The sequence below is a fragment of the Microtus oregoni genome, unplaced genomic scaffold (genome assembly GCF_018167655.1).
Source record: "Microtus oregoni isolate MIOR12 unplaced genomic scaffold, Mior012 000070F_ref0000104, whole genome shotgun sequence".
In the NCBI taxonomy this organism is placed as follows: Eukaryota; Metazoa; Chordata; class Mammalia; order Rodentia; family Cricetidae; genus Microtus; species Microtus oregoni.
The window spans coordinates 3,829,574-3,856,754 of record NW_024543977.1 but is presented as its reverse complement, the minus strand read 5'-3'; the positions used below and the strand labels follow the sequence as shown (position 1 = coordinate 3,856,754).

Here is a 27,181-nt window from a genome sequence, read left to right as displayed (position 1 = left end):
CTTAGTGACAGTGTCCTTTGCTTTACAGAAGCTTCTCAGTTTTAATAGGTCCCATTTATTCAATGTTGCCCTTAATGTCTGTGCTGCTGGGGTTATACCTAGGAAGCAATCGCCTGTGCCCATCTGTTGTAGGGTACTTCCCACTTTCTCTTCTATCAGGTTCAGTGTGTTCGGGCTGATATTGAGGTCTTTAATCCATTTGGACTTGAGTTTTGTGCATGGTGATAGATATGGGTCTATTTTCATTCTTCTACAGGTTGACATCCAGTTGTGCCAGCACCATTTGTTGATGCTTTCTTTCTTCCATTGTATACTTTTAGCTCCTTTATCGAAAATGAGGTGTTCATAGGGTTGTGGGTTAAAATTCGGGTCTTCTATACGATTCCATTGGTCGACTTCTCTGTTTTTATGCCAGTACCACACTGTTTTCATTACTGTAGCTCTGTAATAGAGTTTGAAGTTAGGGATGGTAATGCCTCCAGACAATCCTTTATTGTATAGGATTGTTTTGGCTATCCTGGGTTTTTTATTTTTCCATATAAAGTTGATTATTGTCCTCTCAAGATCTGTGAAGAATTTTGATGGGATCTTGATGGGGATTGCATTGAATCTATAAACTGCCTTTGGTAGAATTGCCATTTTTACTATGTTGATCCTCCCAATCCAAGAGCAAGGGAGGTCCATCCATTTTCTGGTATCCTCTTCAATTTCTTTCTTCAATGCCTTATAGTTCTTGTCAAATAGATCTATCACTTCCTTAGTTAGATTTACCCCAAGATATTTTATGCTGTTTGTGGCTATCGTGAAAGGTGAAGCTTCTCTGATTTCCCTCTCTGCTTCCATATCCTTTGTGTATAAGAGGGCGACTGATTTTTTGGAGTTGATCTTGTATCCTGCCACATTACTAAAGGTGTTTATCAGCTATAGGAGTTCTTTGGTAGAGTTTTGGGGGTCGCTTATGTACACTATCATGTTATCTGCAAATAACGAAAGTTTAACTTCTTCCTTTCCAATTCGAATCCCCTTGATCCCATTATGTTGTCTTCTTGCTATTGCTAGAACTTCAAGCACTATATTGAAGAGGTATGGCGAGAGTGGACAGCCTTGTCGTGTTCCTGAGTTTAGTGGGATGGCTTTGAGTTTCTCTCCATTTAATTTGATGTTAGCTGTCGGCTTGCTGTATATAGCTTTTATTATATTTAGGTATGACCCTTGTATCCTTAATCGCTCCAATACTTTTATCATAAAGGGATGTTGAATTTTGTCAAATGCTTTTTCAGCATCTAATGAAATGATCATATGGTTTTTTTCTTTCAGTTTATTTATATGATGGATTACATTGATAGATTTACGTATGTTGAACCAGCCCTGCATCTCTGGGATGAAGCCTACTTGATCATAATGGATAATTTTTCGGATGTGTTCTTGGATTCGGTTTGCCAGTATTTTGTTGAGGATTTTTGTGTCGATGTTCATGAGTGAGATTGGCCTGTAATTCTCTTTCCTGGTTGAATCTTTGTGTGGTTTTGGTATCAGAGTAACTGTAGCTTCATAAAAGGAATTTGGTAATGACCCTTCTGTTTCTATATTGTGAAATACATTAAGGAGTATAGGTATTAGCTCTTCTTGGAAGTTCTGGTAGAATTCCGCATTGAAACCATCTGGTCCTGGGCTTTTTTTGGTAGGGAGGTTTTTGATAACAGCTTCTAATTCTTCGCGACTGACAGGTCTGTTTAGATTGTTCACCTGGTCCTGGTTTAATTTTGGTAAATGGTATTTATCTAAAAAAGTGTCCATTTCTTTTACATTTTCCAGTTTTGTGGCATACAGGCTTTTGTAGTAAGATCTAATGACTCTTTGAATTTCCTTTGTATCTGTGGTTATGTCCCCCTTTTCATTTCTGATCTTATTAATTTGCGTATTCTCTCTCTGCCGTTTGATTAGTTTTGATAGAGGTTTATCAATCTTGTTGATTTTCTCCAGGAACCAGCTTTTTGTTTCATTGATTCTTTGGATTGTTTTCTGTGTTTCTATTTTGTTGATTTCAGCCCTCAGTTTGATTATTTCCAGTCTTCTACTCCTCCTAGGTGAGTCTGCTTCTTTTTTTTCTAGAGCTTTCAGGTGGGCTGTTAGGTCTCCAATATGTGCTTTCTCTGTTTTCTTTAAGTGGGCACTTAGTGCTATGAACTTTCCTCTTAGGACTGCTTTCATAGTTCCCATAAGTTCAAGTATGTTGTTTTTTTATTTTCATTGAATTCAAGGAAGACTTTAATTTCTTTCTTTATTTCTTCCTAATCCAGGTATGGTTCAGTAGTTGACTGTTCAATTTCCATGAGTTTGTAGGCTTTCTGGGGGTAGCATTGTTGTTGAATTCTAACTTTAATCCATGGTGATCTGATAAGACACAGGTGGTTACTAATATTTTTTTGTAACTGTGTAAGTTAGCTTTGTTATCGAGTATGTGGTCAATTTTCGAGAAGGTTCCATGAGCTGCAGAGAAGAAGGTATATTCTTTCCTCTTTGGGTGGAATAATCTATAGATGTCTGTTAAGTCCATTTGCTTCATTACCTTCATTAATTCTCTAATTTCTCTGTTAGGTTTCTGTCTGATTGACCTGTCCATTGGTGAGAGTGGAGTGTTGAAAACTCCTACTATTAGTGTGTGCGGTTTGATGGCTGCCTTGAGTTTTAGTAATGTTTCTTTTATGTACGTGGGTGCTTTTATATTAGGGGCGTAGATATTCAGGATTGAGACTTCATCCTGATGAATTGTTCCTGTTATGAGTATAAAATGTCCCTCTCCATCTCTTCTGATTGATTTAAGTTTGAAGTCAACTTTGTTAGAAATTAGTATGGCCACACCTGCTTCTTTGTTAGGTCCATTTGCTAGATAAGCCTTTTCCCAGCCCTTTACTCTGAGTAGGTGCCTGTCTTTGTGGTTGAGGTGTGTTTCTTGTAAACAGCAGAATGTTGGATCCTGTTTTTTTATCCAATCTCTTAGCCTGTGCCTTTTTATAGGTGAGTTGAGCCCATTGACATTAAGTGATATTAATGACCAGTGGTTGTTAACTCCGGTCACTTTTTTAGTAGTAGGGTTTGTGTGTTTCCCTTCGAGTTGTGTTGGTGAAGGGTCTCTAGATGTCTGAGTTTTTGTGGTCATTATTGGACTCCTTGGTTAGTGATTTTCCTTCTATTATTTTCTGTAAGGCTGGATTTGTGGCTACATACTGTTTAAACTTGTTTTTATCCTGGAAAATTTTGTTTTCTCCATTTATAGTGAACGAAAGCTTGGCTGGGTATAGTAATCTGGGCTTGCATCCATGGTCTCTTAGTTTTTGCAGTGCATCTATCTAGGACCTTCTGGCTTTCATGGTTTCCATAGAGAAGTCAGGTGTAAGTCTGATAGGTTTACCTTTATAAGTAACTTGGCCTTTTTCCTTTGCGGCTCTTAATATTATTTCTTTATTCTGTATGCTTTGTGTTTTGATTATTATATGGCGAGGGGATTTTTTTTTTTTTTTGATCCAGCCTATTCGGTGTTCTGTAAGCTTCTTGAACCTTCATAGGTACATCTTTCTTCAGGTTGGGAAAGTTTTCTTCTATAATTTTATTAAGTATATTTTCTGGACCGTTGAGCTGCACTTCTTCTCCTTTTTCTACTCCAATTATTCTTAGGTTTGGTCTTTTTATTGTGTCCCATATTTCCTGAATGTTTTGTGATGAGAGTTTGTTGGACTTGCTGTTTTCTTTGATCAGTGCGTTTATTTTCTCTTTGTTATCTTCAGAATCTGAGATTCTTTCTTCTATCTCTTGTATTCTGCTGGTTATGCTTGTTTCTGTAGTCTCTATTCGTTTACCTAGATTTTCCATGTCCAGCCGGCCCTCTGTTTGTGTTTTCTTCTTTGCCTCCATTTCAGTTTTCAAGTCTTGAACTGTTTCCATTATCTGCTTGTTTGTTTTTCCTTGGTTTCCTAGGGTATCATTCACTGATTTACTCAATTCCTCGAACTTTCTGTTATACTTCTCATCCATTTCTATAAGGGCATTTTTTACATGCTGTTTAAGGGTGTCAATCACTTTCATGAAGTCAATTTTTTCTACTTCTTCTTGATTAAGGTGTTCATGTCCTCCTGTTGTGAGGTCGCTGGCTTCTGGTGGTTTCATGTTGTTTTTCAGATTGTTGGGTGAATTCTTGCATTGGCGTCTGCCCATCTCTTCCTCCCAATACTCCCCTATGGATCTTCTTTTACAGGATCAGGTCTTCTTGCACACTGATGTACCTTCCCAGTGATGTCACTCCCCAGTGATGGTTCTCCTGGTGTCCAGATCGGATCTCCGTGCTGCTTGGTTAGCTTGCAAACAAAGGGCCCACCCTGCTTGCTGCAGGCAGGCTATGGAGACAAAGGAACTACCGCCCTCCCTTTTGCCCTTCCGATTCGGGTTTGGTCCCAGTGCCCTAGCAGGCTGAGCTGGGAGGTGCTATGCTGCCGAAGACAGGAGGGAGGGAGGGAGTGAGGGAGATAGACAGGGGGTAGGGGGTTCTGGATGTAAGCTGGGTGGGATACGAAGAGGGAGGAGGTATTGGGCAGTATAGCCCCTGCCTACCTACATAATTTTAAAGCTCATAATGTCTCCTGTACTGTTTCCCACCAATTTCTCATTAAATGGAATGGAAACTCTTCATAAATAACTTTTGGACCATAAAGTTTATAGTATTATGTCCTTAATAGTATATATTCCAGGGCAGTTGTTATCCAAATGAATGGATGTACTTTAAATCATTTTACTTAATTTGTTTTTGCTTTTTCTATAAAATTATTAGTGCTAATAAATACAAAAGGTGATAGGAACTTAGATAGAAAATTATAGTTAAGTTCTCCTCCAAAGAAGGTTGATAAAAATGAAAGTAAGTCTTTCATTTAATAAAGTAATTTAGGTTATATTTGCTTATTTTCAGAAATATGACCTTCCTCGTTGTTGGAGATTTATGTTTTTAGAGCAAAATCAAACATAGATAAGGCAAGATCTACTAATCTTTTTTCTTTTTCAACTGTGCTATAGATACTATATGTTATAAAGTAAACAGGTTCCTACTCTTAGAACTCTCATTTAATCCCTTTCGTATTCTAGAGATCATGATGGGCACTCTGTCTGTCTGTGCATAGCTTCCCCTTCCCCCACTTAGTTCTGTACTGAAGAATGCAATGATGAGGGGGCTGGAGAGATGGCTCAGCGGTTAAGAGCATTGCCTGCTCTTCCAAAGGTCCTGAGTTCAATTCCCAGCAACCACATGGTGGCTCACAACCATCTGTAATGAGGTCTGTCTGGTGCCCTCTTCTGGCCTTCAGGCATACACACAAAGAATATTGTATACATAATAAAAAATTAACATAATTTCATTAAAAAAGAATGCAATGATGAGAATATAGTAGTATGTAGTAGACAGTTATGATCATATGAGTGTGATACTATGCTGATCCCTAGGATCATCCATTTCTATACCAGAAAACCAGTGAATTGTAATTCAGAAATCTTCCTTTTACTTAGAACTAAGTATTCCTCACTACTACGTAAATTAATGGTCGTTATTAAAGTTTGATGTTTATACATAAAAACACACACTGTTAAGGATGGGGTGTTTATGCATAAAAATACCCACTGTTAAGGGTTGTAGTAATAAGGGCGGCGGGGCTGCGTTCTCAGCACCCCCGGCCGCCTGCCTGGCTAGCTTATGCCCGAAATAATTACATGGACACTGTATTCTTTTAAACACTGCTTGGCCCAATCTCTTCTAGGCTAATTCTCACATATTAATTTAGCCCATTTCTAATCATCTGTGTGTAGCACCCCAAGGTGCGCTTACCGGGGAGATTCTAGCCTAGTCCATCCTGGGTCGGAGCTTCATCCCGGGAGCGGGACATGGCGTCTCTCTCAGGCGTCTGCTCCCCAGAGGAGAGCTGTTGAGTCTCTGAGCTCACTTCCTGTTCCTCCCAGAGTTCTGGTCTGATTACTCCACCTACCTATGTCCTAACCAATAAAATGGGCCAGGGCAGTTCCTTTATTAGCCAATGACCTTCCTCCATCATTTCCCCTTTTTCGGTTTAAACAAAAAAAAAAGGCTTTAACATAGCAAAATTACATATAACAAAACAGTTATCAAGTAAAAGTTACAATAATCTTTATCATAACTAAGGAAAACTATAACTATAACTAATTATTCTTAACTCCATCAAAGACTCCAGAAAGATACAATACTACCTAAGCAAACAAGAAAAAAGCAACTTTTAAAACTCTAGAAATGACAGAGACATCTCGCTGCCTGGACAGTCACCCAAAGTTCTTTTGTATCGTTGGGGCATCCATCTTCAGCCTTCAGGCCCATGGTATCCAGCAGACATTTCCATAAAGCAGGAAAATTCAAAGTCAGCTCAGTCACTATCTGTTGTGTCCTGCAGAATGTCTCGCAGACTGTTTCATGAATCAGGAACCCCGAAAGATCATCTCACCTTAGGCAAGTTCAGCAGTCCTCTCTCTGCGGGTTCTCTGTGTCCAGTTTATGCAATAGTCCAGGCAAGAGCAGTTTCTTGCCCAAATGGCTATCAAACTCCATAAGGTGCCTCTTCAATGCCCATCTTCCTCTTGAAGTAGATTGGTGCTGCCAGGAGCAGAGTGTCTCATTGTCATGAAAAGTCCTAAGTTATTAAAACATTTAAAATGCCATATTCTATAATCTTTGAAAAATATGAAGAATGCCTATCTAAAATATATTTCTATATATCTAGAAAATCTAACTAACATGACTACAAGCTTTACTATTATCAATGATTATCCATTAACAACCTATATTTCTTAATTATACAGTACATATTTAAATGAACTACACAATCACAATACCTTAATCAAAATCAGAAACACTTATATATATAACAAAAGTGACCTTAAATCTCTATCAATAAAGCAAAATCTAGACTAATGTAAATTATTCATATCTATATCATATCCCCCTTTAAATGTAAAAGAACGTTTATAAACCATATTTGGGAACATGGGCGCAGTTTTTTCTCTCCAAACTGCTTCCTGCTGAATGGGGGCGTCGTTAATTAGGTCTTTCATGGTATAACCTGTGTGCTAGTTTCATCTCAGTTGGCAGTTGAGCGAAGCAATTTTTTTGAAGGCGTTCACACCAACCCTTCAGGAGGGCGTGGTCCATCATACCAAATTGGAATAGAAGAAATGAACAGCATCTCATCCTCTGTGAAAACAAAATAAGAAACTCCTTTCCAAAGTATCATGTCCTTAGATCCAAATTTCAAATTCAAGGCATTTTCAAAATATCTATGTTGGATTAGTTCAGCAGCATTTATAAATAAATATCTTTTAGCATCTGTTGCTCCTTCCTCAGCGTTTAAATAATTTAAAGAGAGCATAATAGCATACAGTATCAAGATTCTCTGTGTATTTTCCATCTTTGAGCAGCTTTGTTTTAATCTCTATTTTGTTTATTTTTACTTTTAACTCTTTGCTTTTTGAGACAGGTTCTCTGTATCTTTGACCTGAAGTAACTCTGTAGACCAGGCTGTCTTTGAACTCTCAGAGATCCGCCTGTCTCTGCCTCCCAGGCATTGGGATTAAAGGTGTAAGCTACTACACCTTGAACTCACAGAGATCTGTTTGTCTCTGCCTTCTAGGCACTGGGATTAAAGGCGTGTGCTACCACACACAACAACTCTCTTCCTTTTTTTGTTTTTTACTTTAAGAACTTCAACTTTTAGTCTGCATATATTTTTAACACACTTTAAACCATTCAGAAATTTTCTCTGTCTTTGAATCTCTCTTTACTGTATATCTCTCTTTTTCTGACCACATGAATCTTTAATTTACCAAGCAATCTCAGTAGGACTAAAGGCGTGGCTTTGCCAGCTAGATCCAGTCCATTCCTTAGCTTTCCAGCCTCATGGCGGATATACAGGCTGTAGCCATGTTTACTGCAACAACTGTATGGCATTTCAAGGTCCCTGCCAGCAAGTGAGCTACAACAGACAACACTCAAGTCCTCTCTGTGTCGCCGGCCCTCCTGCCTCAAACAGTCAGAGTTTGTCCTGGCAGGACAGCCCAGAAAGCCGGCATTTTTAAATGGCGCAGCTTTTTTCCTGCTATGGCTGAAAACCGAAAAGCATGCGTTCAGCTTTTCGTCAACACTGTTTAAGTGTTTCGTGGCAGGATCTCTTAATGAGCTGCAGGGTTTTGCACCTGAAGCTGAGTCAGGAAGCCTCTCTTAGATGAAAGCGCTTGCTTGCCTCTAACAAGCAGAGCAGACCCGAGAACACAGCGAGTCTAGTTGCCATCAAACAAATCGTAGCACTTTACTCCAAATGCTCTATTCAAAAGCTCTGTCTCCCGCAGGAGCCAGACAGAGATAGCAATGGCAGCACAGCCCCAGGAAGTCGCGCTTTAAAATGACACAGCGTTTTTTCTGCTACTGTTGCCGAATCAGGAAATCTCTCTACAGCACGCCACCAACAAACAGCAAAAATCTGTGTTAAACTCTCTCTCCCTTATTTTTAAGCCTTCTCAGGTTTTTTAAGTGGGTTTAGTTGTCCACACGTCTGGGTGCCAACTGTAGTAATAAGGACGGCGGGGCTGCGTTCTCAGCACCCCTGGCCGCCTGCCTGGCTAGCTTATGCCCGAAATAATTACATGGACACTGTATTCTTTTAAACACTGCTTGGCCCAATCTCTTCTAGGCTAATTCTCACATATTAATTTAGCCCATTTCTAATCATCTGTGTGTAGCACCCCAAGGTGCGCTTACCGGGGAGATTCTAGCCTAGTCCATCCTGGGTCGGAGCTTCATCCCGGGAGCGGGGCATGGCGTCTCTCTCAGGCGTCTGCTCCCCAGAGGAGAGCTGTTGAGTCTCTGAGCTCACTTCCTGTTCCTCCCAGAGTTCTGGTCTGATTACTCCACCTACCTATGTCCTAACCAATAAAATGGGCCAGGGCAGTTCCTTTATTAGCCAATGACCTTCCTCCATCAAAGCGTGGGCTGTATCTTTGGTAGAGTACTTGTTTCATATGATTCTGGGTTCAGTCCCCAGTAATACCAAGAGGTTAACAAAAAAAGAAAAGGCAGTACTAGAGATTGCTGAAGATTCATGCTATGAAAGTGTCCTTTAAAAAACCCCAGTCACTGTGTACCGGTGTCGGTACCAAGTTCTGACACACGTATCCTCAGATATTTCAATTCGGTCTTCAAGAAAGGCTTCTATCTCAGAGGGACATACCTCAGTTGGTACAGTGCGTGCCTAGCAGGCACAACACTATGGGATTAATCTCCAGCATTATACAAACTGGGCCTGGTGACCATACCTGTAATTCCAGCACAGGCTTATCTTCTTGCTACACAGTTTAAGTCAAGCCTGAGGTACATGAAGCTATCTCAAAAAGAGAAAAGAAAGAAAAGCGTTTGTTTTGATACAGTGTCAATTGATCTTCTTGATGATTTTCTTTTATTAGTTTATTTATTTTTGTTTGTTAGAAAGTACTCTGCCACTGAGTTATATCCCTAACAATGGATTTTAGTTCCTAGGTATTTCTGTTTTTATTTTATTGTTTACATAGGGATACATGTTTACAATAGCTATGTTTGCCCTCTAATTTTTCAGTGAACTAGATTTTAAACTCTTGCATTTTGTGTTGTTTTAAACAGTATCACCATACCTCTATGTAGTAGGAGCTGCAGGCCTCTTCCCACAGCCCGGCTCCTGGTCGCCTGGCTAGCTTATACCCCAAAATAACAACACACAAACTGTATTCATTTAAACACTGCCTGGCCCATTTCTATTAATGTGTGTAGCACTGAGGTGCGCTTACCGGGAAGATTCTAGCCTATGTCCATCCTGGGTCGGAGCTTCATCACGTCTGCCCGGGAGAGGGGAGCATGGTGTCTGAGCTCACTTCCTCTTCCTCCCAGCATTCTGTTCTGTTTACTCCGCCTATCTAACTGTCCTATGAGGGCCAAGGCAGTTTCTTTATTTAACCAATGACCTTCCTCCATCACCTCTACTGTAAAACAGATAATTACTCTATTTATAATGTAGCCCTACCTTAAATTTGCCTAAATATATTCTATGAATTTTTTGTATTTACTATGTAATATGGCATCAAAATAAGTATTAGTACATAATTTATTTAAGTTTTGACCAGTGTTTCATTTGAAACAATGTAATTATAAGTAATGTAGTATAGTAAGCTTATGCTATAATTGTTTTTAGTTCTCTTATTACAATTCTTCTGTCTCATTTAAAAACAAGAAAGGAAGCATTCTAGTTCATTAGATTACTGATCTCATGTAAGTGGTCATAAAATAGAAGTTTTTAAAGAATCTAAAGTCCATAACTAAAAGTAGCATTTTCCTCCTCTTAGGAAAGTACCAAGTCATCGGACTGTACAATGAGCTGGCATGCAGTGGAAATACCTTATACAAAATCTACAAATGCCATTGAGACAAAAACAGATCTTGAATTAGCACTTTCTCCCATTCATGACAGCAGTACCATCCCTGCCACGAGAAGCCAACACGTGAACCTCCCTAGAAAATGCTTTTCTGAGGAAGTCTCTTGGGAAGGGAGAGAACTGAATGTAAATAATGAGAACATGACCATTGATATGAGACAGCCTGGTTTCCTTCAGTCTAATCAGTGGGCTAGAAATTCTAGTGGTATGTCTGAAGAACACCTTGATAAAAGAAATTTTAAAAGAAATTTCCAATTGGTTGACTCTAGTCCTTGTCGGGAAATTATACAAAGTAAAAAAAACTGTATAGAGTGTAAGCATAGCAAGGGAATGATAGGTTGCTATACAAATCAAACTACGGGCCTAACTACTGAAGTTCAGAATCTTAGGCTCTCAGTAGACAGAAGTCAGCAAAATGACTGTGCTAATAAGGAGAACATTGTCACCTATTTTACTGACAAACAAACCCCTGAAGAATTACATATACCAATGATAGCAAAAAACCTTATGTCTGAACTCGATGAAGACTGTGAGATGACTACTAAGAAGGACTGCCTGAGTTCTCATTCTGCGTGTGCTGTTGAGGAGAGAGCTCCGAAAACTGTGGATTCAGATTCATCTTTTCCTGAAATTTCCATGATGGAAAGTTCACTTGAAATTCAGACCTCAGAACCTGATAAAAGCAACAAAGAATGCTGTTTTGAAGAATCAAATATTGAAGATCCACTTGTATTATCAAACTGCCAAGAAAACTCCTTGTCAAAAGATGATTGTCATACTTCTATCCAAGATAATAGCCAAATGTTAGCTCCCTCTTTACAGGCATTAAAACCGCTAACCTGCAAAACAAATGTTGTAGGTTTTAGAAGCTTTAACAGCCATATTAATGCATCCAATAATTCAGAACCATCCAAGATGAGCATAACTTCTTTAGATGCTATGGACCTTTCATGTGATTACAGTGGCTCCTATCCCATGGCTGTGACCCCGACTCAGAGAGGAAGATCCTGTGTGTCACATCAGGTATACTACAGTTTGCTAGCACTGTTTGGATGTTAGATAACAACCTAAAGCACACTCTTGCCTCTCAGCTAGGTTATATGCTATGAATTATACAATTTTGATCTCCAATGGATTGCTGGAGATTTTTCACATATAAATTTAAAGCTGATAGTAATGTGTATTAATCATAACAGTTGAATAACTCTGCTTTTCTAAGAAAATACATATTTTCACTGACCTTAACAAGTACTTTGAAATATGAAATTGAAATCTATCTTATCCTCCAACATATATATTTCGATTATTTGTCTTTATTCTCTATACTTGTATAAGCCAAAAATTCTGTTTCTTTTATTCCCTTAAAGAGTCATTATAAAAAGATTAAGCTCCAAATTTAGGTTATAAGATTTATGTTTTCCTTTAAGGGCTTAGATGTCCCTTAACCTCAAACCCTATTTTCCAACTCCCTGTAAGGGATAAAAGCCCCTCATACTTCTTTTAAAAGGTTGTTGTTAAGCACAAATTACCTTAAAGCCTTTTAAGTATGACTTAGTACAAGAGGTGACAGACACTTGTTGTGAGACAGCTCTTACAGGTTGTCTTAATAATGCAATCATTTGTCAGCCATGGCTTTTCTTATTCTTTGTATCAATCCAGACTGTCAAGATACTTTTCTTAGACAGCATACCTTGCTCTAATCCCATAATCTTAACTCTTAAAAGCTAAAGCAGTGGGATCATAGGTTTGAAATCAGTATGGGCTATATAGTAAAACTATCTCAAAAGAAAAGAAAATTTTGTTCTTGGGTATTTTTAAATGTTTTTCTTTTAAAGTCATCTTATTGAAATGATTGATGTTATCTGAACTATTGAATTTTATTATATATGAACCTTTTCATAATTGTAACCAATGAGTCTATTTTCAAATCCATAATCAAGGTTTTGAATGTGTCATTTATACCTAGAGGCTTTTTGTTGTTGCTTCAATGCTTTTGTTCATCTAAAATATTAATTTATATTTGTTGTATCTTGAACTCTTCTTGAATTAGCAGACTCCAAATCAAGTCAAGCTAGGAACATCATACAGAACTCCAAAGAGTGTGAGGAGAGGGGCAGCCCCAGTAGATGATGGACGAATTCTGGGAACTCCAGATTACCTGGCACCCGAGCTCCTACTGGGTACAGCCCATGGTAAGGTATAGATTGTGTGTCTTAGGTTTTGAATTTTTACCAATGGCTGCATTACCCTTTTATGTGAATTGTTCTAAATTTCTTTGATGATCTGTTTCAATCCCTAGACTCACATGGTTCCTCTTCTCCCAGAAATTGTCCTCTAACATCCATACTGTGGCATGTGTTTTTTTGTTTACTTTTGTTGTTGGTTGAAGACGGGGTCTTTGAAGGGGACTCCTGCACAAGCCACACCCAAACCTGATTGCACGGAGAGATCATTCATTAAGCAGGAAGGAAAAGTTAAAGTGACTACTTTCTGACTCTGAAAACAGCAGCAAGTGATCTTGCAGGCATCATTCTGAAGAAGAGAAAAGGGGACCGGGTAGTGGTGGCACATGCCTTTAATCCCAGGACTTGGGAGGCTGCGGCACACAGATCTGGTCTACAGAGCTAGTTCTAGGACAGGCTCCAAAGCTGCAGAGAAACCCTGTCTCAAAAAAAAAAGGGGGGGGGGGTTGGGGAGGGGAGAGGAGACGTGTGTTAAAATGTGCTAGGATGGGGTGGTAAAGGAGCTGGAAGATGAGGGAGAAGGGGACCAAGGAGAGGCGGTGGGTATATTTATCCTGGAAGGACAAAGGACACCTCTGGATAGAAAGGAGAGAGACGCGGCACACGGACAGATGGCGGTTATAAAGGTAAAGGGGAAACTCCGTGTTAGGATGAGTTGTTTAATTTTAATTGGGCATGTTAATTAGGTGAGCCAAAGGGGGCTTCTGATTGCTGGGCTTTGGTAGTTAGCCTCAGGAGAAAGAAGTAGTCAAATAAGGGAATAGACCTGATGGATCCAGGGGCATGCAGTGATGGGGGCACAAATCACCCAAGTCTATTAAACCAGGGGGGTAAAACACTATGGGGCACACAAAACTTATCAGCTATAGCTATGACCACAGCCAGAGACTGGGCTTCTATAGCTCTGGCAATGGGGGCTGATTTTGAGCCTCCTCTTATAGTAAAATCAAGTACCAGGTGTGGGTCAAAGAGTTTTTACAAACTTGAGGTCAGACTTAAAGTCACATTATATTTTAAGTTTTACAACTTTTGGTTACAGGATGTTAGAATGTTAACTTAGCATGTTTGCGAAAGCCTGTGGCTGACACAGCCGCTTTTCACTGTCCCTGAAGAATGCAAGGCAGAGAGTAGAGTCACGTAACGGACAGTTAAAAATTAAGGGAATGCAAGCAGAGGGTCCCATAGAGGCAACAGTTAGAAGCTAACCTTTGTCCCCAGTACCTGCCTAGCTGGGAAGCTGGAAAGCAGGAGATAATTGTTAAAAGGTTTACCTCTGTACACAGTGGCTGCCAGGATGTCTGCTTTTAAGGCAGAAAGTGTTGTAAAAGGTTAACAGTGGCTGCCAACTTTATTTTTTTTTCTTCCAAAATGTGTGCTTACAACTTTATATTTCTATGTTCCTGGACTGGACCCTTTATTTCTATATTCTATTCCTGGACTCCTCAATAGTTGTAGCAAGGCCTGCCAGAACCACATGCTCTAGTGAGCAAGTGTCCCTTCAGTCTTACTGTGTAGACCAGCCTGGCCTCAAACTTAGAGATCCTTCTGCCTCTCCCTCCTAAGTCCTGGGATTACAGGCATGTGTCACTACACCTGTCAAGTAAATGTTTTAAATAAATACATTTCTTTGCTATTTATATAAAGGAATACATGACATCTCTTTGCCATATAGCATTTAAAGTGGTCAAATGGAAAGAAGAAATAACGTGGACTGAGGAGATAGATGGCCCAGTTAGTGCAGTGTTGGGCATGCAAGCATAAGGACCCGAGTTCAGATCCCACAAGTAATCCACATAAAAATGAGCCTGAAGTGAGGAAGGGGGTATGGTGGCCAATGCCTATGATCTTAGCCTGACAGACAGGAGGATCTGGGGTCGTGCTGGCCTGAGGTCTTAACAGAGCAGTGAGTTGCAGGTTTAGCCGGAGACCCTATTTCAAAAACTTAGGCCAATAAGAAGACATTTTACATGAATCTTTGACATGACCACATGTGTACATACTCCCATACACACAAATGTGCATTTTTCACAACATATACATTTCAAAGAAACCTCTCTGGGTTTAGGGGAGTAAACCCTGTGGAGCATGTAGCCATTTCTTTTATGTTTGTTCACTTTGGGGCTGACGTTTTTTTTTTTAAAAAGAAAGAAAAAGTCCTTAAATGTTCCCTAAGGAAGAGCTTTACCACTGGGCCACATCTGCAGCTCCAGTGGTTTTGCCTTTGCAGTCTCACTGATGCAGAGAAGCCCACCTTAGTCTGTGCTAAAGTGCTTGTGACTACAAAGTTAGCCCTAAACTTCTGTTCAGGCTGCAGAATTTAACCTCATTTTGTGGTCACAGCAATGAAAAAAGCAACTAAAACAGTTAAGAGTTGTACAACTTTAACAGTCCTTTTATCCTCTGGATTTATATAATAGGAACTGTAAGATAAGCATAGACAAATACTCTAAATTCCAGGTACCTTGCAGTACTTGAGAAAGGCAGGTTAAACTGTTTCTAAATATCTGTCTAAATAAGAGAGTTATAAACCCAATACAAAGCTATATACAGTAAGAACAAATATCAAGTATAAAAATTAGAATCACAACCAGCATAAACAATATCAAGCAAGAAGCATATACTCAATGTTTCACTAGTTATCCATCCTAGGGAGTATAAGTCTTATATTAGAAATGGCTTGGCTTGGGAGGAAAGTAACTATAACTGTCGAGTCTTCAACCTGATCAAAGACCTGAGAAGGGAAATGATATTACTTAAGTAAACAGGAAGTGCAATCAAACAACTTCCAAAAGGTGCAGTAAATAATAGAGACAATCTGCTACCTGGACAATCACCCAAAGTCTCATTTGCAATGTTGGGGCAACCAACTTTGGCTAAGGCCTAGAGTAACTGACAGAGCATTTTCAGAGGCAGGAAAAAAATTGAAAAATTGTCTTATCCTGTCTTGATAAGGTTTGACAGTCTTTTTGTTTGTATCCTGCTTGTCCTGTCTGGACAAGTGGCGGGGCTGCGTCCCGCCACCTCGGCTCCCGCACGGCTAGCTTTACCCGAAATAATTACACAGAAACTGTATTCTTTTAAACACTGCCTGGCCCATTAGTTCCAGCCTCTTATTGGCTAGCTCTTACATATTGATCTAACCCATTTCTAATAATCTGTGTAGCCCATGAGGTAGCTTGCCAGGGAAGATCTTAACCTGAGGCTGTGTTGGGTGGGAGAATCATGGCGACTTCTGACTTGGCTTCTTTCTCCCAGCATTCTCTTCTGTCTACTCCGCCTACCTAATTTTCTGTTCTATTAGGGCCAAGAAGTTTTCTTTATTAATTAACCAATGAAAGCAACAGATAAATACAAGACCCACTTCCATCAGACACTGCTCATTTCATCAGTGGTGGAGGCAGGGGCAGTTCTTTGACCAAAGGCCAGTTTTGCCAATAAGAAAAAAAGCTCCTATAATTCTTAATACCTATAGTTTAAACACCAAGATTTCATATTAAAATAAACAACTGCAGAAAATGAGAAAAATTACCTCAAAATGTAAACAATATATATAAGTATCTTGATCAGAGGTAGAAATGTATAGTGAAATATGATACAAAATATCTTAAGCAGAGATAGAAACAGTATGCATACAACATGACAAAATAACTTTGCACAGTTGAACAAATATTGTAAACAGAAATAGGGCCATATTGAATATAACAAATATAATTGAATTTGTATCATTATACAAGAATTTATAACAATGTAAACTGTCTATAAATAATAGCTCACAAGTGTTATATTACTCACTATTATTATTTTACCTATTATCCCATCCAGTCTCCCTTTTTTTTTTTGAAAAGAGATCACTGAGCCTACTTAATTTTCACCCCCAATCCCAAACCCTAGACTACTTATAATCACCCCTAATACTTTTATAGATCTCCTAACCCAGAGTACAAACTTTGTTGGGAGAGGGTACTTGGTCTTCTATAATTACTTCAAACTGTCATGGGGGCGATTTATTTCTATGGAATCCTGTAAAAACTAAAATGATGGTTAAGTTTCAAGATTACTGTCTGGTATAATTGCAAATAGTCTCTGAGTAGTCGGTAGGGTTTTTTTGAAGTTCTAATTTGAAGTTCTAGCCAGATCATTACAAAAAGGTGCACCATCTCAGCTAACCAAGTTGGAATCATCTTGAGCAGCCTGTAACCGAAAACCAATCTTAAAGTGGTAATATCAGCTTTATGACATCATTATCTACTAGGTGGAATGGTTGTTGTTGGGCCCCATCTTCTTCCTAGAAATTTCAAAGATTACTGCAGGAAAATTTATTGTTCATTGTGGAAAACTCAAGCATTATTCATGTAGACATATATTCAAGAAAAAGATACTATAGAGACAAAAATAGGTATGGGAAGAAGTAAAATTTTGCCTAAATTCTTTCTTCTTTCTGTCCCATACCAGATGGATCCTGATATGAGACAGAAACACTGAATTTTTCTTATAACAACATGCTTGGGTTTAGAGAAGGATAGCCATTGTCCAACTCCAATGATTTTTAAGTGATTTAAGCTTATTATACTGAAGTGTGTGTGTGTGTGTGTGTGTGTTGAGGTAATGAAATTTTACCCTTCAGAGGATACGGTACCACAAGTCAAATTTCTCTTTGCTTGGTGATCCTTTCTAGATAGCTGTCTTTTCTTCTTTAGCCATCTAGATGTCCAAGGCATCTCGACTTTCTTCTTACCACCTGTATGATTGTCACCTCTGTGGATGAGTTCTTATTTCTTTCTCAAGAGGTTTCTCTTTTCAAACCTAATCTTTACTAATTTTGGTGGTATCCATAGCTTTTCTTCTCCTATGGAATCAAGAGCGAAATCCTTCCCCAGCGTAGCACATCTCCTGGTTTCTATTCTCAGGTCAACACATCCTTGAAATACACTGACTGATTTAAGAAGATTTTTCTATTATCCAATGTCTCTCTGCTGCCATTGTTCCTTTCTCATTAGCATTAAGAAAATTCAAGGTCAATAAAGCATTATACAATCTATTTCTGGAGGTATTAGCAATCCCTTTCTGTTTGTTTGACATATCCCATATAATTCAATTTGATCTTTCCATAACTGCCTGACCTGACCTGTAGGATTGTTTGGTATACCTGTAATATGTTTTATATTATAATAAGCAAAACTGTTTCATTTTCTTAGAGATGTATGCTGGACCATTGCCTGTCTTTATTTGTGGAGGTATAACCGTGATGGCCATAACTTCTAGCAAATCAGTCTTTTCTAAGCTCAATGCAGTTGCCCATTACAATCCTGAATAGGTATCAATGGTGTGGTGTACATATTTTAATTTTCCAAGTTCTACAAAGTGGAATACAGCCATCTGCCAAATTTCATTCCTTTGAGTACCCTTTGGGTTACTCCCTGTAGGTAGCAGTCTTTGGTTATATAAAGAACAAGTAAGACATCTCCTTATAATCTCCTTAGCTTGTTGCCATGTAATAGAAACTCTTTCTTTCAACCTTTGCTATTGACAGGATGTTTTTTTTATGAAATTCTGAGGCCTTCAGCACATTTCCATTTAATAATCGATCAAGTTCTGTATTACCTTGTGCTAGAGGACCTGGCAGACCCACAAGGAATCAGATGTGTGTAATGTATATGGGATGAAGCCTTTTCCTGATTATGTCTTGCACCTGAATGAATATGAAGTCAATTCTGTATCATCTGGTATAAATTCAGCAGTTTGAATATGTAAAACAACTCTCTTTGCATATTGCAAATCAGTAAATATATTGAGAGTTTCTTTAAAATCCCTTAGTACCATGAGAATAGCATATAATTCTGACTTTTGGACAGGATTATAAAGGCTTTGTTCTACTTTATTTAAATCTCTTTAATCAAAGTCAATTCTTTCTCAGCTTCAGCTATTAATTCTGTGGGACTATTTAAGTCTTTGTCACCATCTAAGGTTTTGTTTGAACGAATTATTAGATTGGGTATTATCCCAGCAGTAGATTAGAAATGTCTCCTAGCAATCCTTAAGTGTCTGCAATCAGTCTCTCCTAATTTGTGCTTTTTGTGTTCTAATTTTCAATAAACCTATTTTATAACCTAAGTAATTGATAGAATTTCCTCTCTGTATTTTGTAATGCCCTCTCTGTAATTCCTCTCTGTAATTTGGAATGCCCAACGAGGCAAAACTTTATTTACTTCTTCAAACATCCTTTCTAAAGTGTATCTGTCCTTGAGTCAGAAAACAAAACGCAATGGTAAATTACAGGTTTATGATATTGTTTATGGATTATTTTTAATGACTGACTTACAAAATCCTGGCACAAGTGGAGCTCTGAGCACTCCCTGTGGAAGGACCCTCCATTGATATCTTCTAGTAGGTGGAGAATTAGTATAAGTAGGTACTGTTAAGGCAGATTTTTCTCTGTCCTTTTCTTGTGAAGAAACAATCTTTTTAAATCAATAACTATAAGAGGCCATCTTCTAGGCAATAAGGAAGACAAAGGAGTGCCAGACTGTAGAGAGCCCATTCACTAAACCACCTCATTAACAGCTCTTAAATCTGTTACCATTCTCCATTTTCCAGATTTATTTTTAACAACAAATACGGGAGAATTCCAAGGGCTGGTTGATTCTTCAATATGGTGAGCATCTAGTTACTCCTGTACCAGCTATTCTAAAGCCTGCATTTTCTCTTTTGTTAAAGGCCATTGTACAACTCATACAGGTTTGTCTGTCAGCCATTTTGGAGGTAAGGCTCTTGGTGCCTTTGGAAGATCAGCAGCTGTTATGCCCTGGTGATATACAACCTGAATGATTGGTGACTGTTCTTTACAATACCTTCCAATATTTTTCCCAGAAATATATGTAAATATATGGTTGTTTCTAAGATTTGGGTAATGTTAATCTGAGTGTTCTCTTGCTGTAAAAAATCATGTCCCCACACATTCATTGCCATATTAGCCACATATGACTTTAATTTTCCTCTCTGTCCTCCTGACCCTAATCTTGTGCTCTGTTTTACCTGAGATAAGATTGCGATCCCTAAAAGCTGAACATTTACCTCCTGAAGAGGCCAATTTGGATGTCAAGATTCTGATGAAATTATTATTACATCCACATTTGTGTCTATCAGACCATTAATGATGTCATTTATTCATATTTTTAATTTTGTTTTTTGTTTATTTATAAATGCGTGCCAAAATAGTGGCTTTAAGCTTTTTCCTGAATTTTTTGTTCTCTCTTCTACAGCTGTTCTATCATCCAGAGTACTATGGCTTCTTACAATAGGCATTAGGTTTTTTAATTGCTCTGAGAAGGAGTTTCCTCTGTGATGAGAGGAAATGACTGACGGAACTTAGCATAGGGACCTGCAAGGGGCCCTCAAAGAGTTTCCCCAACACTAAAGTGTTACATTTACTGTCCCTTGTTCATCTGTATTTATTAGACTAATGTTTGCATAATCCAGAAGGGAGGAGCATACTATTTGGATTATGCTTAGAAAAACCATTGTTTCTAGGAATGCCTTGTTTACAGTCTCTTTTAAGGTAACCTAGTTGGCCACAATTGAAACACTTGATAATATTTCAATTTTTCCTCAAGCTCTGGAAATCACTTCTCCTATCTAAGAATCATATGGTCATGAGATTAAATATTGATAGTGTCTTGGATCTATTCTTCCAAAGGTGCTGAACTTGCCTTTAAAGGTCCAATTATCATTTTGCATTGAGAAATAGCATTTTCAAAAGCCAGAGATTCAGTTACTATTTGCCTAGCTTCTGAATCTGATATCATTCTATTTACTGCTGAAGTCAGTCTTTGTAAGACATCCATGAAGGTTACTTTGGGGCCCTGTATGAATTTAGTAAATGATTCAAACTTCTTTCCTACTTTTTCAGTTTTTTCCCAAGCGTTCAAAGCTGCTGCACAGCATAAAGCCACGGTGTGACCATCATCTGGGGATTGCTTTTCTATAGTATCATAAACTCCTCCAAGTAGTTGATCTTAGGAGATTTCTGAACCTCTAACTCTACTCCATTGTTTAATGGTCTTAGCCTCTTCTTTGAACCACATCCTCCATTGTAATTGTGGACCAGGCTTCAAAACTATTGTAATCAAATCTGTCCAGTCTTTAGGGATAATTCTATTACAAGTTGACCACAACTTTAACATCTGCTTCAAAATGGTGAATGCATGCCATATGAAAGTCTCACTTCCTAGAATCTCCTGAACATTGCCACAGAAGTCCATTCAGCTCTTACACAGTCTTGGGAATATCTATCATTTGGCAATTCCTTTAAGGTTAGTTGTTTGAAAACCTTATAATCTCTATAATTACATCTATATGATCACAGCCGTATATCTCTATGATCTGTTTTATTAAATTTTTCTAAGGCCTATATCCTGGAATTCATACCAAACAAAAAAAGCTTTTTAAGAGATAAACCAAGAATTATCAAATAATGATTATCAGACTGATAATTAACAGTATATCAATCCCAGTTAAGCTGATTATCCTTTCATTTAATTGTTCCATTTTTAAACCATGCATTATGTAATCAATGACCTAACTTACTTTATCACAATTTTTCCCATTTTTTAGCATGGGGAAAAAAAAATCTCGCTTTTAACTAACTCCTCCCTTTAAGAATTCCCAATTTTCTCAACTCCTCTGCTACTGCTGTTGAAGATATGAGGCTGATGGCTGTTGCATAGAACAGCAGAAGCCTGGCTGGATTTTAAGGCAGCTACCTAGCTTGGCAACAGCCTAAGAAGGGGGTCCAAAGCCTACCAGGAGAGAAGAAAGGAAACCTAGCGGGTAGGGCAGGACTCTGACTACATGTAGCTCCAGCCTATGCCAGTGGTCTCAAAGTCACAGGCAAACAGCTTTTTCATGAATTCATACCCCAAAAGTTGGGCACCATATGTAGCACAAATTCTAGTTGGTCTTAATAATAAAACCCCAGAGTCAGGCCAGGCAGTGGTGGCACACGCCTTTAATCCCAGCACTCGGGAGGCAGAGGAAGGCGGATCTCTGAATTCCTGGTCTACACTAGCTAGTTCCAGGACAGGCTCAAAAGCCACAAAGAAACCCTGTCTTGAAAAACAAACAAACAAACAAACAAACAAAAAAACCCAGAGTCTGAAGATCAGAGAAGTAGAAAGGACAGCCACTAGAGCGTTCTTTTACCTCTACCAATGCTTAAGCCAAAGGGGCAATCCTGTCTTCAGACTGTCTTCCTAGACTTCATCCTCAGACTGTAACTGTCTCCACCAAACCTCAGACTGCTCTGAACTCCTGTCTCCTTCCGCCTTATATTTCTCTCTCCACCTCCCTAGTGCTGGGATTAAAGGCGTGTGATCCCAAATGCTGGGATTACCTTTGTTTCAGCTCTGTTTCTCTTGTGTAGCCCAGGTTGACTCCAGGATCCCTGACTTATGTGTCATCCAGCCCACCCCGTCCACTTTACCTCCCACAGCTGTCCCTTAGTCCTGTGGCTAGGGCCGGTTGATTCTAGGATCCCTGACTTACAATTGTTTCCTGGTATATGGCCCCTGTGCAACTCAGTCCTACACAATACAAAATGGGCTTCTCTGCTATCTCATTACTTGCACTAGCGTCCATGTCTCATAAACCATAACTGCACTGAAGGATCTGTGGACTGCTCCTCTGGATAGGACTACCATTCTCTTCAGCATTTTCTGGCTCACCTTTTGGATAAGGCTTCTGCTTTCCTTGCCCCTTGTAGAGCTGTGTAGTTCAATCTGTGTGCTGCCTGCCCCATTTTACTGAATTGCTCTTGTGCTCTCATCGCTTCCCGACTACCCAATCTACCTGTTGTGACTTCTGATGCTCTCCCACTTTCTCTGCTTGCAGTAGTCTATTCATTGTTTCCGCCAGGAAAAAGTAACCATTTGTTAGCTCCTCCCTTTTCCGTCTGAAATCACAACTTCAGGGATAACAGAGAAAGATGTCTGACAGTATTTTCCCTTCCTGTGTATTTTGCTAAAACAAAATTAAGACATTTGTCTTAATGTCAGTTACTATTTTGGCCAGCTCTTTTGGAAATGACCAAAATGACTCAAAGACCAAGAAAAACATGTTAAGAGCCTTTCTAAGAATCCAAACAGCAGTGAAGTCTGCCTGAGACTTTATCTCATATTAAGGGCAGATTTTTCTACAATAAAATGTATTTTATACTAAAAGGTTTTTTACAAAATAGAAAAGGAATAAAGACAAAGCTAGAAGGGTAAGTGAACATGAACAGGTTTACAAACAATAAAAACATACTGCCAGGCAATGGTGGCGCACACCTTTAATCCCAGCACTCGGGAGGCAAGGCAGGTGGATCTCTGTGAGTTCGAGACCAGCCTGGTATACAAGAGCTAGTTCCAGGACAGGCTCCAAAGCCACAGAGAAACCCTGTCTCGAAACCCTCCCCCCCCCAAAAAAAAACATACTTACTATATGCATATACTTTAATTTTACCATAGTTAACCTTTTAAAGCTTATTAAAACTTCCTTAAATAGGCTGGGGAAATTGATCACCAGTAGTGTTCTTTAAGAGGACTAAGATTCAATTCTCAGCACACACATGGCAGCTCACAACTCTATAACTCCAGTTCCAAGAGACCTAGCCTCTTATTTCTGTCCCTGTCACTAATAATAGTTGGCACACTGGGAAAAGATAATTTTTCTAGAAGAAAATTTAAAATGATATTGTTATCTGATTTCTTCTGTGCCTTTTCATTTATATCCCTAAATTAAAATCTGATATAATAACAAAAATAAAGGGGCTGGAGAGATGGCTCAGCGGTTAAGAGCATTGCCTGCTCTTCCAAAGGTCCTGAGTTCAATTCCCAGCAACCACATGGTGGCTCACAACCATCTGTAATGAGGTCTGGTGCCCTCTTCTGGCCTGCAGGCATACACACAGACAGAATATTGTATACATAATAAATAAGTAAATAAATATTTAAAAAAGAAGAGTCAGTCTTGATTACAAAAAAAATAACAAAAATAAGGTACAAATATAGTTAATAATCACAGGAGTTATAATTACCTAGATATTTAAAGCTGATCATTCCTAAAGTCTGAACTAGCCACTCCTCATGAGGTCATAACAATGCAGTCAAACTAGAAAAGGGAAAATTAAAATACTCCAAACAAAACATTGCATATAGTTCAAAGGGCTGTAGACACATAGGGAAACATACATTCAACCTGGTCTGTTAAGTTGATTGTTCCTCTCAGCTGCTACCTTTACTTCTTTATTATTTCAAGACCGGATCTCAAGTAGCTCAGGCTGACCTTGAACTTATCATGTAGCTTGAACTTTCTAATCCTTCTGCCTCCAGTTCTAGAGTGCTAGGACTTGAACCCAGCATGCAAGGCAAGCACTCCAAAAAATTAAGCTCCATACCTTAGCCACCATCTTAATTGGGGGGAGGGGGTTGGAAAGAAATTGAGACAGGCTCTCCTGGAACTTGCAGTATAGACTAGGCTAGCTCAAACTCAAGAAACCCACCTGACTCTTCCTCCTGAGTGCTGGAATTAAAGGCATGCACCACCTTGCCTATTTTCTTAATGATTTTAACTGTAAGGATATTAATACTATAATGTCAGATACAAAGAAAAAAACATCAGACTCAGATTGTAATAGGTGGATTTACTTCTTGATGATTTTAGTGAGTGTTCCTCCCTCCAATACTGCACTTCTGTCTATTTAGTCCGGTCTATTTCAGACAGCATTCTTTAGACTTCCTAGCCTTGTGGGACAAAAACATTTGGCCTTTGCCTCCACAAAATGTGACTATTTGGCCACTATGGGGACTGGTGAATAAACTTCCCAGAAAGAAAAGTCCACGTCTGTGTTAAAGATTCTGCAAGACCAACTGATTGAACATAGTAGTTATGGAGCCGTAAGATAGTACAGGTCAGAGTGGAGCTGTCTTGGGCATTATTAGTGCTTCAGAAAGCCATTCCCTGCCCACCTGTTGCTGACCTAATATCCTGGACTATAAAAACCTCTAAAATGTGTTCCTATGACAAAATCAAAAGTGCATTCTCAGCAAACCATAGCTTTCACCAGTCCAAAAGCTTGAGAATATCACCAGATAGCATCTGAAAACTATAAAGGAGTTTTTCCTGCTTTTTTATGGCCTACCTGTGGGCACCATCAGTGTATTTGGACAAGCTTGATTTATGACTTTGTTCTGTTTTTAATGTTTATTTATTTATTTAGGTGCATTTATGTTTTGCCTGAATGTATGTGTGAGAGAGGAGATGTCTGATCCTTTCTAGACAGCTGTGTGTTGCCATGTGGGTGCTGGGAAATGAACGCAGGTCCTCTGGAACAGCATCCAGTGCTCTTAACCACTAAGCCATCTCTCCAGCCCCAACTTTTTGTTCTGTAGTTAATACAGTCGCACGGAACCACTTCTACCGTGGAGCATGTCTTTTTCTTTTTTGACATTTTTACTTAGTTTTATTTTATGTGTATGGGTGTTTTGCCTGCATATATGTCTGTGCACCATGTGAGGCTAGAGGAAGATATTGGATCCCTGGAGCTGGAGTTACAGATTATTGTGCGCTGTCATGCGGGTGCTGGGAATGGAATAGGACCTCTGGAAGAGCAGTCAGTGCTCTTAATCACTAATCCTTCTCTTCAGCCTGGACCATGTTCTTCAAAGCAAACTGAATTCATGTTCCTGAGTTATGGTACTTCAAATTTGACCACAGATAGCTCTCACTCCCTGTGAGATTAGAGCTTTATTTTTGTATCAACAAAACACATAGTAAAACACTATTTAGGACATTCAATAATTATTAGAGGTTCCTCTAGTCAAAATTTGGGTGAAACAAGTAAAATACAATAATCATTTCAAATTGTCATTCTTTTTTTGTTGTTTTTTGGTTTTTTTGTGGGTTTTTTTTTGTTTGTTTTGGTTTTTTTTTGTTTTGTCTTTTTGAGACAGGGTTTCTCTGTGGCTTTGGAGCCTGTCCTGGAACTAGCTCTGTAGACCAGGCTGGTCTCGAACTCACAGAGATCCGCCTGCCTCTGCCTCCTGAGTGCTGGGATTAAAGGCGTGCGCCACCACCGCCCGGCCTTGTTTTTGTTTTCAAGACAGGGTTTCTCTGTGTAGCTCTGGCCATCCTGGAACTCTCTCTGCAGACGAGGCTGGCCTCAAACTCAGAGATCTGCTTGTCTCTGCCTCCTGAGTGTTTGTCCCAGCTATGTTGTCATTTCTTAACTTGAAATTAAGGGATCTATTTCACTATACAGAGAAACCCTGTCTTAGAAAAAAAAAGTCTATTTCAGAAAATATTTTTTAAATATACTCCTTCATTCAAAAAGTGGCCTTGAAATTTCTTTAATTATCTGTAGCAACTTCTAATTTAAGCCTTTTAAAAACTAAGGTGATGGTTAACCCATTGCCTAACTGAAGATAATTTGGGTTTTTTTTTTACTGTATAGAAACAGAAGAAAGTCCTAAAGCAAGAAGATCTTGATTGGTCAAGTTTCAGTTGTAAAATATTATATAAAATAATTGCAAAATCAACTTATCTCCTCTTAAATTCCAGGTCCTGCAGTAGACTGGTGGGCACTTGGAGTCTGCTTGTTTGAATTTCTAACTGGAATTCCCCCTTTTAATGATGAAACTCCACAACAAGTATTCCAAAATATTTTAAAAAGAGGTGATTCTCATTTTTTTCTCTATTAAGATAGAGTCAGAGTTGGAGGATGTAGCTCAGTTGTAAAACACTTGTCTAGCATAAACAAGACCCCATCTATAGAACAAAATAATCCATTTATCTTTATTATTTGGGAATGATTAACAAACCTGTTTAATAAAAGTATTTTTGAAGATTTATTTTATTATTATGTTCTGGTATTTATTACATTCTGGTATTTATTACATTATTCTGGTATTTATTATTCTGGTATTTATTACATGTTCTGATATTGTGAGCTACCATGTGGTTGCTGGGAATTGAACTTGGGACCTCTAGAAGAGCAGCCAGTTCTCTTAACCTCTAAGCCATCTCTCTAGCCCCCTAATACAGGTATTTTAATATAAAATTAAGGAGACAGAGGGGTATGAAAATAAGAGACATTCAAAACAAAGTAAGATACACCCAGATTATGGGTGTCAGCTTCTCCAAGGTTTGCAGAAAGTAAGACATACCCAAGTGTGGATCCCCAAGGGAAAGTCAAACAATTTTACTTATATATGTGTATCTGTAGATATCCCTTGGCCAGAAGGTGAAGAAAAGCTATCTGATGAAGCTCAAAGTGCAGTGGATATGCTGTTAACCATTGATGATACAGAGAGAGCTGGAATGAAAGGTAAGGTTTTTTTGTCAATGAACTATTTTACGCTTGCTTGGTTCCAGGTAGTAATTATAACATCAGG

The 27,181-nt window shown here is 38.8% G+C and overlaps 1 protein-coding gene across 2 annotated transcripts in view; it reads left to right on the top strand.

Moving 5' to 3' along the window:
• The window catches only part of Mastl (microtubule associated serine/threonine kinase like), a 58,098-nt gene that overhangs the window by 20,713 nt on the left and 10,204 nt on the right, over nt 1-27,181 (top strand). Inside the window, exons 8-11 of one of the 2 annotated variants that reach the window (XM_041641644.1) lie at nt 10,423-11,535; nt 12,566-12,704; nt 26,349-26,462; nt 27,013-27,114. In XM_041641644.1, coding sequence (XP_041497578.1) covers nt 10,423-11,535; nt 12,566-12,704; nt 26,349-26,462; nt 27,013-27,114 — 1,468 coding nt within the window. Of the gene's footprint in view, nt 1-10,422; nt 11,536-12,562; nt 12,705-26,348; nt 26,463-27,012; nt 27,115-27,181 lie in introns of both variants that reach the window. The other variant, XM_041641643.1, reaches the window with a different exon arrangement.